The sequence below is a fragment of the Bombina bombina genome, chromosome 4, assembly GCF_027579735.1.
Source record: "Bombina bombina isolate aBomBom1 chromosome 4, aBomBom1.pri, whole genome shotgun sequence".
Lineage (NCBI taxonomy): Eukaryota > Metazoa > Chordata > Amphibia > Anura > Bombinatoridae > Bombina > Bombina bombina.
This window is the reverse complement of record NC_069502.1, coordinates 31,167,544-31,179,880: the sequence shown is the minus strand read 5'-3', so window position 1 is coordinate 31,179,880 and position 12,337 is coordinate 31,167,544. Positions and strand designations below refer to the sequence as shown.

The window sequence follows — 12,337 nt, the reverse complement described above, 5'->3', positions numbered from 1 at the left end:
ACTAACTAACTTGATGACTAAGTGCAAATAATTATGGGCATCACTAGCTTCTACAATGTTCCACATTCTAACACAATGTTTTCCTAAATTCCCAGTGCTCAGCAACTACTGCTTCCAACAAGCAGCCCTGGCACTCAGGAACTGTCAATTCCAATCATCTGTGCTGAGCCAACGTAGCTTCTCTATCGTCAGTCACTTACCAGTTGACCCCCCCAGTACACCAGCCTTCACTTCCCGAACAGTGTCCAGGAAAACATCAAACAAGCAAACTAAGTCCATTGGGCCAGCACAGTGCTCTGGATGGAACTGGACACTGGAAAGAAAGACAAACTGATAAAATGGTATCTAGTACACATCTAACAGATATAAAAACCAGAAACACAAAGAGGTTCGCTGATCAATCTATACAGAGGAAAAATGTATGTAAAATAGTAACAGGACCGGGAACATATGCACCTACCTGAAGAAGGGCTTAGAGTCATGAACTATACCCTCGTTGGACTTGTCGTTAGCATTGGTGAACAGAGGTGACCAGCCGTCTGGCAATGTATAGGGATCCACTGCATATCCATGGTTCTGTGAGGTGATGAAGCAGCGCTGGGAGCCCTCATGAATACAAGGCTGGTTGTGACCTCTGTTTCCATATCTGCAAGGTAACATCAGATTACTGGCCCGCCCTCTGCAAGTCCCCTGTTAGCAATAGCCCCACCCCTACAAGGCCACACCCTCTGCAAATTCCCTGCTAGCAATAGCCCCACCCCATGCAAGTTCCCTGATAGCAATAGCCCCACACTCCCCTGCGAGTCCCCTCATAGCAATGACCCCAACCCCTGCAATAACCCCTTATAGCAACGGCCCCACCCCTTGCAAGAGAACACGGTCCTCACCCCCCAGCAAGTCCCCACATAGCAATGCCCTGACATACTCAAGTTCTCAGTGGATTTGGCCTCAGAGATAATAAAATATGTGCTATTCTACTGTAACTGTTCTTTACTCTCTATAACATTGTTTCCTTTCACAACACATCCCATTCAAAAAGCAACAAACAGGGTTGTTAGTGACACCATCTTCAAGTTCTGTTTCCAGCAACCACTCTTGTATGGCTCATTCAGTGTTGAACTAATTTGCTTGTACTCCGTCTACCTGAGCAATGTTTCCACTGACAACAGTAGGCTCAACGATTATTACGAAACATTAGATAACCAGGCAAAGCTAAGTATACAACCGGAGCAAGCACTACTCACTTCATCTTGAAAGTCTTCGCCCCGATGACAAGGGACAAGATCTGGTGGCCCAAACATATCCCAAACACAGGCTTTGTGTTCTCCGCCCTCATGAACTGCCTGATGTTTTCCACTGACTCCTTGCAGAACAATGGGTCTCCTGGACCGTTACTAAGGAAAAGTCCATCAAACTCTGTTGAGAGACAGAATGGAAAGTGAATATAGTGTTATAAATACCCCAAACTATATGCACATATAAAGCATCTCCACCACCACAAGTGGGCACATCTGTATGCCCTATGCATCCCACTCCATCGATGAACCAATATGTAACCTGGCAACCAGCAAGCTCTGCACACATTAATACACAAAGTGTAGCTTCACTCTAATGGTAAAGATGCTAAGCGTACATTGACAGCAAGAGCGTATCAAGTATACAGATACAACAGTCTAGGCAATACGTTACCAGTGCTGTTTACTGAATGGTTCCATGGAAGCACGGTAACCTCTGCTCCTCTCTGACACAGGCAGCGGATCTGATTATACTTCAAACCACAGTCCAGAGCCGCAATCTTCAGGGAGCCCCCAGGATTGTACACACGTGGCTCCTACACAGACAATGGGACAAGCACGTAAGGCGTTTTACTAGCAACTCAGATGCCAGCCTAAACAGTGAACCGCAAATGATACGCGGCGTGCATCTAAACCTTCTCATGTCTGGTTAAAAACATCAAATTCACTTTGTTTCTTAAAAACCACTGTGGCTGTAAACAGCTGAACAAATCCCTTTTATCTTTACAGGTATATTTCACTTTAACAGGCAATGATCCTCTAGTCTTGCTTAAATGAGGGATTTGCAGAACAAAGCCGCCTTGTAATTGGTTAATTTTATTTGTGAATTGTTACAGCAGGGACACATCTGGTCTAGAGTCAGAGACACCAGAGACCCTAGCAGACAAAACCTTTGCACCTGTCCTACCTTTAATGACACCTCTCGCACCAGATTCCTCTTCCCTGGATCTTCATATGGAACCTGGCTCTCATCTGTGCCCTCCGGGATCAGCTTCCCCAGCATTGTCCCCTTCTCCCGTATACGCTTGGTGAGGGCGCGTGTGTCGACGCCTGCAGAGTATGGTTGTAAGAACATAATCTCTGTATATCTGAGGGTCATCTCAATTGTGTGTACAAACAGGCTTGCATGACATTGTAGCACGTATCCTAATCAACATCTGTACAAACGTCTGCACTACATAACTGGTACAATTATTTGTGATATTAATAGTATCAAGCATTCATCTATTAGAGCAATACATTAATAGAAGATATGCATATGAGTGTCTGGCAAGCTGGCTAACTATGGTGATAAGCAGAGGAAAGTGCTATCTGCTCTGTACCTTCCAGCCCAGGGATTCCCTGATCTTTCAGCCATTTGTCCAAGGAAAGGGCACAGCTCCAGTGACTGGGGTTTTCTGAGTGCTCCCCAACAATCAGGGCAGACACGTGAATACGGTGAGATTCAAACCACTGTGGGAAGAAGGAAACCCAATCAACAACAAAGCACATCCTGTGTTATGATATTTCAGTCATACACATTACACACCTCTAGGCATTCAGGATATGATTCTATTATTACCAGGTATTTGTAGAGCGCCAACAGATTCCGCAGCACTATAAACATAGTTGTATACAAGATAACATTTATAGGGATCAAATGGGTAGAGGGCCCTGCCAAGAGTTGCACTGTTGTAGTCGGCTCTAATGAAGGCGATCTACAAACAGCTGGGCTCATAGGCTTACATTCTAAGGGGTTCAAGTGGAAAGCAATGGAGTTAGGAAAGGTTAGTGTAGGTTGTATGCATCCCTGAATAGTAGAGTCTTTAGGGAGCGCTTGAAGCTGTTAAAACTAGGGGAGAGTCTTGTGGAGCGAGGCAGTGAGTTCCACAAGATAGGAGCCAGTCATGAGAAGTCCTGTAAATGGCAATATGATCAAGTAACAAGAGAGTACAAGAGGAGGAGATTGTGAGCAGAGCAAAGGGGACGGGAGGGAGAGTATCTGAAGACAAGGTCTGAAAAGTAGGGAGGAGCAGTGCAGTTGAGGGCATTGCATGTGAGGATTTTGTGTTTAATCCTGGAGGCAAGAGGAAGCCAGTGAAGGGATTTGCAGAGAGTTGCAGCAGATGAAGAGTGACATGTAAGGAAGATGAGCCTGGCAGAGGCATTCATTATGGATTGTAAAGGAGCTAGGCGGAAGCTAGATAGACCAGAGAGGACGGAGTTGCAGTAGTCAAGTCGGGAAAGGATGAGAGAGTGGATTCAAATCTTAGTTGTGTCTTGTGTTAGGAAATGTCTAATTTTAGAGATGTTATTAAAGATGGAAACGGCAAGCTTTAGCCAAGGACTGAATGTGAGGAGTGAAAGTAAGATCAGAGTCAAGTGTGAACCCAATACATCGGCCATGCGGGGTAGGGGTAATGATGGAATTATCAACAGTTAAAGAAAATTGGGGGGGTGGAGATTTTGGAAGGGGGAAAAATAAGGAGTTCCGTTTTGAAAAGATATATAAGAAAGACAGTTAGTGACACAGGTTAGTAAGGAAGGAGGTAGATCTGGTGCAGAGAGGTAGATTTGGGTGTCATCGGCATACAAATGGTATTGAAACCTGTGGGACTTTATTAAGGAACCGAATGACGACGTGTAGATTGAAAAGAGAAGGGGACCGAGGAAAGAGCCTTGAGGTACCCCAACAGAAAGTGGTAACGGGGCAGAAGATGCTCTGGAGAAGGCTACACTAAAAAAGTATGGTTAGATAAATAGGAGGAGATCCACGAGAGAGCTGTGTCGCAGATGCCGAAGGATTGAAGGGTTTGGAGCAAAAAAGGGTGGTCAACAGTGTCAAAGGCTGCAGACAAATCAAGGAGGATATGCATAGAGAAGTGGCCTTTGGATTTTGTAAGTAGGTTGTTATGAACTTTGACAATTGCAGTCTTTGTGGAGTTATGGGGATGAAATGCAGATAGCAGTGGGTCAAGGAGAGAGTTTAGTGTAAGGAAATTGGATAGACGTGCATATACTAGCTTTTCAAGTAGCTTTGAGGCAAGAGGGAGTAGGGCGGTAGATGGATGGGGAAGTTGGATCAAGGGAAGGTTTTTTTAGGATAGGTGTGATCAGTGCATGTTTTAGAGAGGAGTGAAATATACCAGTGCTGAGGGAGAGGTTGAAAATGTGTACAAGTATGGGGGTGAGAATAAAAGAGAGGGAGGGGAGCTGTGAGGGGATGGGGTCGAGGGTACAGGTAGTGAGGTGAGAGGACAGTATAAGGGCAGAAACTTCTTCCTCTGTAACAGGGGCAAAAGAGCTAAATTTATGAGTATTTGGGTTTTGGAGGATTGTGAGCTTTTGAGGGGGTGGGAGATTGGTATTATGTTGAGAGCTGATTTCATTTCTGATGGAGTCAATTTTGTTATTAAAGTGGCTGGCAAAATCTTGAGCTGAGAGAGAAGTTGTATTAGGAGGTGGGGGTGGGCGGAGAAAAGTATTTAACGTGGAAAACAGACGTTTTTAGTAAGAGGAAAGAGTAGAGATAAGAGAAGAGAAGTATTGTTGTTATATAGATTAATGGCAGAATAGTAGGAGTTCAAGATGAACTTGTAGTGAAGAAAGTCAGCTGATTTCCTCCAGTACGGGAACATCTGTGTAGGTACCGTGTCAGAGGAGTATGCCAGCGCTGAGGAGGAGAGTGTGGTTTCTAAGCTATGGTAGGGGGGGCCAGATTGTCAATGACCAAAGTAAGGGTGGAGTTATAATGGCAGATAGATTGGTCAGGGCAGGAGAAAAAGGAGGGGATGGAAGAGAGGAGAAGTTTGAGAGAGCTAGCGAGCTGTTGCTGATCCAATGACTTAGTGCTTCTGTGAAGTTTGGTGTGAGGGGTAGAGGGGTAGAGGGAGGGAGGGAAGTGATGTTGCAAGTTAGGAGATGGTCAGAAAGAGGAAAAACAAATTATGCTTACCTGATCATTTCATTTCCTTCTGTATGAGGAGAGTCCACGGCATAATTCCTTACTGTTGGGAAATACTGAACCTGGCCACCAGGAGGAGGCAAAGACACCCCAGCTAAAGGCTTAAATACTCCCCCTACTTCCCTCATATCCCAGTCATTCTGCCAAGGGAACAAGGAAGAGTAGGAGAAATATCAGGGTATAAATGCTGCCAGAAGAGAAAAACTAATTTTGGTCCGCCCATCGGAGTATACGGGCGGGGGCCGTGGACTCTCCTCATACAGAAGGAAATTAAATTTTTTCTTCTTATTATGAGGAGAGTCCACGGCATCATTCCTTACTGTTGGGAAGACTATACCCAAGCTCTAGAGGACACTGAATGATAACGGGAGGGGTAAAAGAGGCGGACCCTAATCTTAGGGCACCACAGCCTGTAAAAACCTTCCTTCCAAAAGCAGCTTCGGCCGAAAAAAAACTTCAAACTTGTAGAATTTTGAAAGTATGTAAGGAGGACCAGGCAGCTGCCTTACAAATCTGATCCATAGAGGCCTCGTTCTTAAAGGCCCAAGAGGAAGCCACCGCTCTAGTGGAATGAGCCGTAATTCTCTGAGGAGGTCTAAGTCCCGTTGACTCGTAAGCTAAGCGTATAACACTCCTCAACCAAAAAGATAAGGATGTCGAAGAAGCCTTCAGACCCTTACGCTTCCCAGAGTAGATAACAAACAAGGAAGAAGTTTGCTTAAAATCCTTAGTAGCTTGAAGATAAAACTTCAAAGCTCTAACCACATCCAGATTATGAAGTAAATGTTCCTTTGAAGAAGGTTGATTAGGACATAAGGAAGGAACCACAATCTCCTGATTGATGTTACGATCAGACACAACCTTAGGGAGAAAACCCAAGGTATGTAGGACAGCCTTATCAGTGTGGAACACCAGATAAGGAGGCTCACATTGCAAGGCAGCTATTTCAGAAACTCTACGTGCCGACGAAATAGCCAATAGAAAAAAAGACCTTGAAGGACAACAATTTTATCCTTATCAGAGCCTTAACGAACGATTGCACATGAGGTATCTCTGCGAGCCTCTTGTGCAGCAAAACAGGGCCGAAATGTCCTTCTCCAAACCCTCCTCGAGAAAAGAAAGTATCCTGGTAGCCTTAACCTTATTGCCAGGCTAAACCACGCACTTCACAACAGAATAAGTAAGCTCTCCACACCTTATAATAGATGCGATGAGTAACAGGCTTAAGTGAGCCTGAATGAGAGTATCAATAACCCTCTTAGAGAAACCTCTCTTGGCTAGGACTAAGCGTTCCATCTCCACGCAGTCAGCCTCAGAGAATCTAGACTCTATTCCAGCAGATCCCTGCGACAAGGCAACTTCCCCGGAGGAGATGAGGACATCCCCACCAGGTCCGCAAACCACATCCTTTGTGGCCACGATGGAGCAATCAGTATCACTAATGCCTGCTCCTGCTTGATGCGGGCCACTACACGAGGAAGAAGTGGTAACGGCGGGAAAATGTAAAATCGGATTGAACCTCCAAGGAACTGCTAATGCATCTATTAGCTCCGCTTGAGGATCTCTGGGCCGTGACCCATATCTGGGTAGCTTGGAATTGAGTCAGGACGCCATGAGATCTATCTCCAGCATCCCCCAATTTTTGCAAATCTCTGCAAACACCTTGGGATGGAGAAACCATTCCCCCGCATGAAGGGATTTTCTGCTGAGGAAATCCTCTTCCCAGTTGTCCACATCGGGAATTTGGATCGCTGACATTGAGCAGTTGTGGGTCTCCGCCCACTCCAGAATTCAAGATGCTTCCCTCATTGCTAGGGAGCTTCTGCTCCCCCCCTGATGGTTGATATAAGTCACCGAGGTTATATTGTCTGATTGGAATCTGATAAACTGGGACGAACCCAGAAAACCAAGCCTTCAGAGCATTGAAGATTGCCGAAGTTCCAGAATGTTGACCGGGAGGAAGTATTCCTCTTGAGTCCACAGGCCCTGTGCCTTCCTGGCACCCCAAACAGCTCCCCATCCTGATAGGCTTGCGTCTGTTTATCCTGCGGTAAAAAGGCACATTTGCCTCCAGTAACTGTGGAGATAATGGAGTCCAGGTCTGGACCAAATAAAATCTTTCCCTTACAGGGGAGGGAAAGAAGACTGGATTTAGAAGTCATGTCCGCAGGCCAGGACTTCAGCCAGAGTGCCCTATGGGCTTAAACACAAAAACTTGAAGGCTTAGCAATAAGGTGAATAATTTGCATATTAACATCACAAATAAAAGAATTAGCCACCCTTAAGGCCTTAATTCTTTCCTAGATCACGTCGAGGCGACCCTCCACCTCGATCAACTAAGATAAGGAGTCACACCAGTAGGTAGCCGCTCCAGCAACCGCAGCAACAGCTGCTGCCGATTGAAACAAATATCCTGTATGTTAAAAGATCCTTCTTAACAGAGTTTCTATCTTTTTATCCATGGGCTTTTTAAATGACAAACTATCATCATGCTGGCTAGTAGTGTGTTTAGCAAGCATGGAGATAGCGCCATCCACCTTGGGGATGGAACCCCACAACTCCAATTAAGAGTCCGGGACCAGGAACAATTTCTTAAAGGAAGATGAAGGGGAAAAGGAAGAACCAATCCTTTCCCATACATTCTTAATAATGAAAAACATAGAAAAGAGAAAAGCGAAACTCGACTCAAGTGAAGGATTATTCTTAATAGGCACACAGTAAAACACTTAAAAAAATAAATCGATAGGTATTGAGCATACCAGATAAAAGAAACAAGAGAGCATATCAGACAGAACTGTCTTAAAAGTAGAACGGGTTACCGCTTCCAGCCGTCCTTAAACGCTTTAAAGTGGTAATCTCAATGTGGGCTGTCTTTCGGTACAGCATGGAGCTTGTCAGCTGAAAATGTTTGTAAGAAATCCCTTGCTGCGCTGACGTTGAAAGTAGCAGGTAACACCTGTAACTCAAACCCGTAGGTGATAAGTGAATTTCCTTGACGGCCATTTCGTTCCCCAACGTGGGAACTTTGTCAAGAGGTTGCTTTTTCTTTGCAATGAACTAACCTCCTTAAATATCTCTTAATTTGTTTTTCATTGGTTACAAATTAACCAATCTCTTGCTAAAAGTCTGTGTATAAACAAATTTATAATACATAAATAAAAATACAGTATATATGGTACTTATTTATTTAATTTTTTATCCAAATTAGCATTACATTTTTAAAAAAAAAATTGTTTGACATTATTTAAAATGCATATATAACACGCATAAACATATTTCACTGAAACTTCAAGAATGTGAATGCACTCATAACCTAAAGAGAGGAATAATGACAGAGACCATCTACAATGTTGATGAATATACTAATAAAGACATTTAACTGTTGATAAAGAGATTATATTCTCTATGATTATAACAAGAACAAGTAATCAATTCTGGATTATGGGGCAGAAAATGATTTAAACAAAACAATAATACTTTGTTTATAAATTGAACCGATAGCGTGAGGCTAGTGTGATGTATTTAAGCAGAAGGTATTTATATATGATGAATCTATAAAATTAAGTGTAAATTAATGTTAAGGACATATATGAACACCTAACTTTATATAAATTGATTCAATTTCCTAACTTAGGTCATATCGTTCTAAGTTAAAAAGGCCTGAATGTCAATATCTATATTTAGACCTTCTGGATGTAGACTTTTAAGGGTATATATCCAGAAGGTTTCCCGTTTTCTAAGTTTTAAAAGTCTATTGTGGTCTAATTTATTGGGAGGAATCCATTCTATTACTTTGATAGTCAGACCTGTAGGGTTACTATTGTGTACTAGTCTGAAATGCTCTGACACACTATGATTCTCAAATGAATTCTCTATGTTTCTAATGTGTTCAGATATCCTGTATTTCAATTTTCGTTTGGTTCTTCCAATGTAAATGTTCCCACATTTACATGTGAGTTGGTATACCACATATGTGCTATCACAAGTGCAGGTATTATTACACTTATAATTTTTAGATTTATTATAAATTATAAAAAATGTCCTCACTATTGACATGACAAGTACTGCAGTCCTTTTTTCTACATCTAATTAACCCTTTTCTTGCTGTTAGCCACATATTCTTATTTTTTTTATTAGAAGAATGAATTCCAATTTATAAACAAAGTATTGTTTTGTTGAAATAAATTTTCTGCTCCAGAATGACCATACTACTTGTTCTTGTTATAATCATAGAGAATATAATCTCTTTATCAACAAAGCTAAATGTCTTTATTAGTAAATTCATCAACATTGTAGAAGGTCTCTGTATGTGTCAGGGTTTTTCCCTGTTTTGTTTGCCATGTGCTGCTGGCAGCCATTTTACTCAACTCTCTTCCTGACTATAGTGCATTGTGGGGATGCTGCTCATTTCCTGCACTTCCTTTTATGGCCAGACTGGTGTGCATCATCCGTGTGAGACAGGATGCAGTCTCAGAATTGTGATGTCATCACTTATTATTTAAAAGGCCTCTGTTCAGTATGCTTTGCCTTTGCGTTGTCTCAGACCCGTTTGTGAGAGTTCCTGTGTATTACCTGGCTGCCTGACTACCTTCCTGGTTCTTGATCCCTGGCTTGTTCCGGACTCTGCTGTTTTCCTTGTTCCTGATTCCGGCTCGTCTGACTATTCGATTTGGCTCCTGACTCGGCTCGTCTGACTACCAGCTCTGGTTTTGACTCCTGGCTTGTTATTTGACTTGTGGACTTTTTATTATTTTTTGCTTTTAATAAAGGTGTGATTATTTTTGCACTTCTCGTCTCAGTCTGATTCCAGGCACCCTGACATGAGGTCTAGAACAGGCCTGAAAGTTCCCTCTTTTTTGGGAACAACGAACAGATTGGAATAAAAACCCAGACCTTGTTCCTGTATTGGAACAGGAACTATCACACCCAAATTATAAAATGCTTCTTTTTATCTGGTTTACAGATAACCTTGAAAGATGGAACCTGCCCCTGGGAGGAAAACTTTTGAACTCCAATTTCTATCCGTGGTACACTACGCCCACCACCCAGATATCCGAAACATTCCGAACCCAAGCCTGAGCGAACAGGGAAAGTCTGCCCCCCACAAGATCTGCTCCCGGACCGGAAGCAGACTCTTCATGCTGACTTTGATTCAAAGACAAGCTTCTTAGACTGCTTCCTCTTGCTCCAAGCCTCATTGGACTTCCAGGAGCACTTGGACTGTTCCTGCTTGGCAGAGGAAGGGGAAGGATCACCTGAAAAGTTTTGAAAGGAACGGAAATTACTGTAGTGTCCCTTAGACTGGTTTCTCTTATCCTGAGGGAGATAATGTCCCTTACCTCCCATAATATAAGAAATAATCTCAGCTAAGCCTGGCCTAAACAAAATCCTACCCCAGTAAAGAATAGACAAAAGTTTAGACTTTGACAACAAATCCGGAGACAAGGACATTAACCATAAAGCCCTGCGAGCCAGAATAGTAAAACCAGAAATTTTTGCACTTAATCTGATCACCTGCAAAGAGGCATCCGTGAAAGAAATTTACTAACCTAAGGCTTAATCCCATCTTGGATTTCATCCATAGGTGCATACGTCTGAATAGAATCAGACAAAGCATCAAACCAAAAGGCTGCCACACTGGTAACAGAAGCAATACACACCACAGGCTGCCAATACAGACCCTATTGAATATAAATCCATTTAAGTAACGCCTCAAAATTTCTATCCATAGGATCTTCAAAAGAACATCTATCCTCAATGGATGCTACTTCCAACTTAGGAACCGTCTGCCAAGACTCCTTAACCGAGTCAGCAATAGGCAACATCCACTTAAAAATCGGAGAAGGGGAAAAGTAACCCTAGGCTTCTCCCACTCCCGTGCAATAATCTCAGAAGCACGGTCAGGAACCGGAAAAACCTCCACCTCTGAGGAAACATCAAAAAACTTGTTAAGTTTACTAGATTTCTTTTGAGTAACTACTAGTGTAGTATCAGAGTCCTCCAAAGTAGCCAAAACCTCCTTAAGCAGCATCCGGAGGTGCTAACGCTTAAGTTTAAAAGTTACCACTTCAGAATCAGAAGAAGGAACTATACTATCAGAGTTTGAAACCTCCCCCTCAGATGCCATGGAAGAATCTTCCCCCTCAGACCAATGGGAAGAAACATTTAACATAGCCATACCTGATTCGGATACCTTCCTCACTGAATCCTTATATCTCCTTTTACGCTTCCTCTGTAACGCAGGAAAAGCCGCCAGGACATGAGTTACTTCAGAGAATATCTGGGTAGCAATGTCCTGCAAGGAAACTCCAACTGGAGTAGAAACACTGGGCACTGCATGAGATGACACTGAAAAATGGGACGCACGAAGAGAAAGCTGCGGCATATTCCGAATAGACCACCTCTAAACAGCATCCACCTTAGCTAATGATGGCTCAGATTCAAAAATCTTATCCTTATACTATACTGTAATGTCCCCTCAATACATGAGGAACAAAACGGCATTGGAGGTTCCATTAGAGTTAAAACACATGCTGCATGTAACAATCTGCAAAGCCTCTTCCATCTTTTTCAAAAACAAATCAAATTAGCTTCCAAAATTTGAAAATAAAAAAACGTTACTGTCCCTTTAAATTTTAAAATGTAACTTTTTTACTGCAGAAAAATATGATTGCTTTTAAAGCTAAAAAAAAAAAAAACACCTTCAGGCTGCCTCTTTACCTCAACAGACCCTGCTGAGGTGGCTACCTGACCCCCTGAAGCCGGAAAATACTCCTGACGATCCGGACCCAGCAGTCTTTGAAAGGAAATTCAAACCACAAAAAAAGGCAGCCCTTAGCTCCCAGAGAACCTCCACACACAGGAACAAACTAGGAAGTGATCCAGAATTGCCGCCTCAGAATAAGCCCCTCCCATTCGTGGGTGTCACTAAAGTCCGGCTTCCATTGCTATTTTCGCTATAGAAAAAAGCTGGTTAAAAAAAATTTAGAGCTTCTCCTAATTGTCACACAGTGCCCAAACATAAACCCACACTGGTTTAACAGCCCTTGTACCCATCAAAGTGCCAAACTCTCTTTAAATAAAGAAAATAAAAACCGGC

At 42.9% G+C, this 12,337-nt stretch overlaps 1 protein-coding gene across 3 annotated transcripts in view; it reads right to left on the bottom strand.

Moving 5' to 3' along the window:
* Nucleotides 1-12,337, bottom strand: part of CAD (carbamoyl-phosphate synthetase 2, aspartate transcarbamylase, and dihydroorotase) — a 290,191-nt gene that overhangs the window by 245,097 nt on the left and 32,757 nt on the right. For all 3 annotated transcript variants that reach the window (XM_053709445.1, XM_053709446.1, XM_053709447.1), the window contains exons 3-8: nucleotides 2,618-2,747; nucleotides 2,203-2,345; nucleotides 1,690-1,831; nucleotides 1,245-1,416; nucleotides 461-646; nucleotides 201-313 (exon numbers count right to left, since the gene is read on the bottom strand). In XM_053709445.1, the coding sequence (XP_053565420.1) occupies nucleotides 201-313; nucleotides 461-646; nucleotides 1,245-1,416; nucleotides 1,690-1,831; nucleotides 2,203-2,345; nucleotides 2,618-2,747 (886 nt within the window). The remainder of the gene's footprint in view (nucleotides 1-200; nucleotides 314-460; nucleotides 647-1,244; nucleotides 1,417-1,689; nucleotides 1,832-2,202; nucleotides 2,346-2,617; nucleotides 2,748-12,337) is intronic.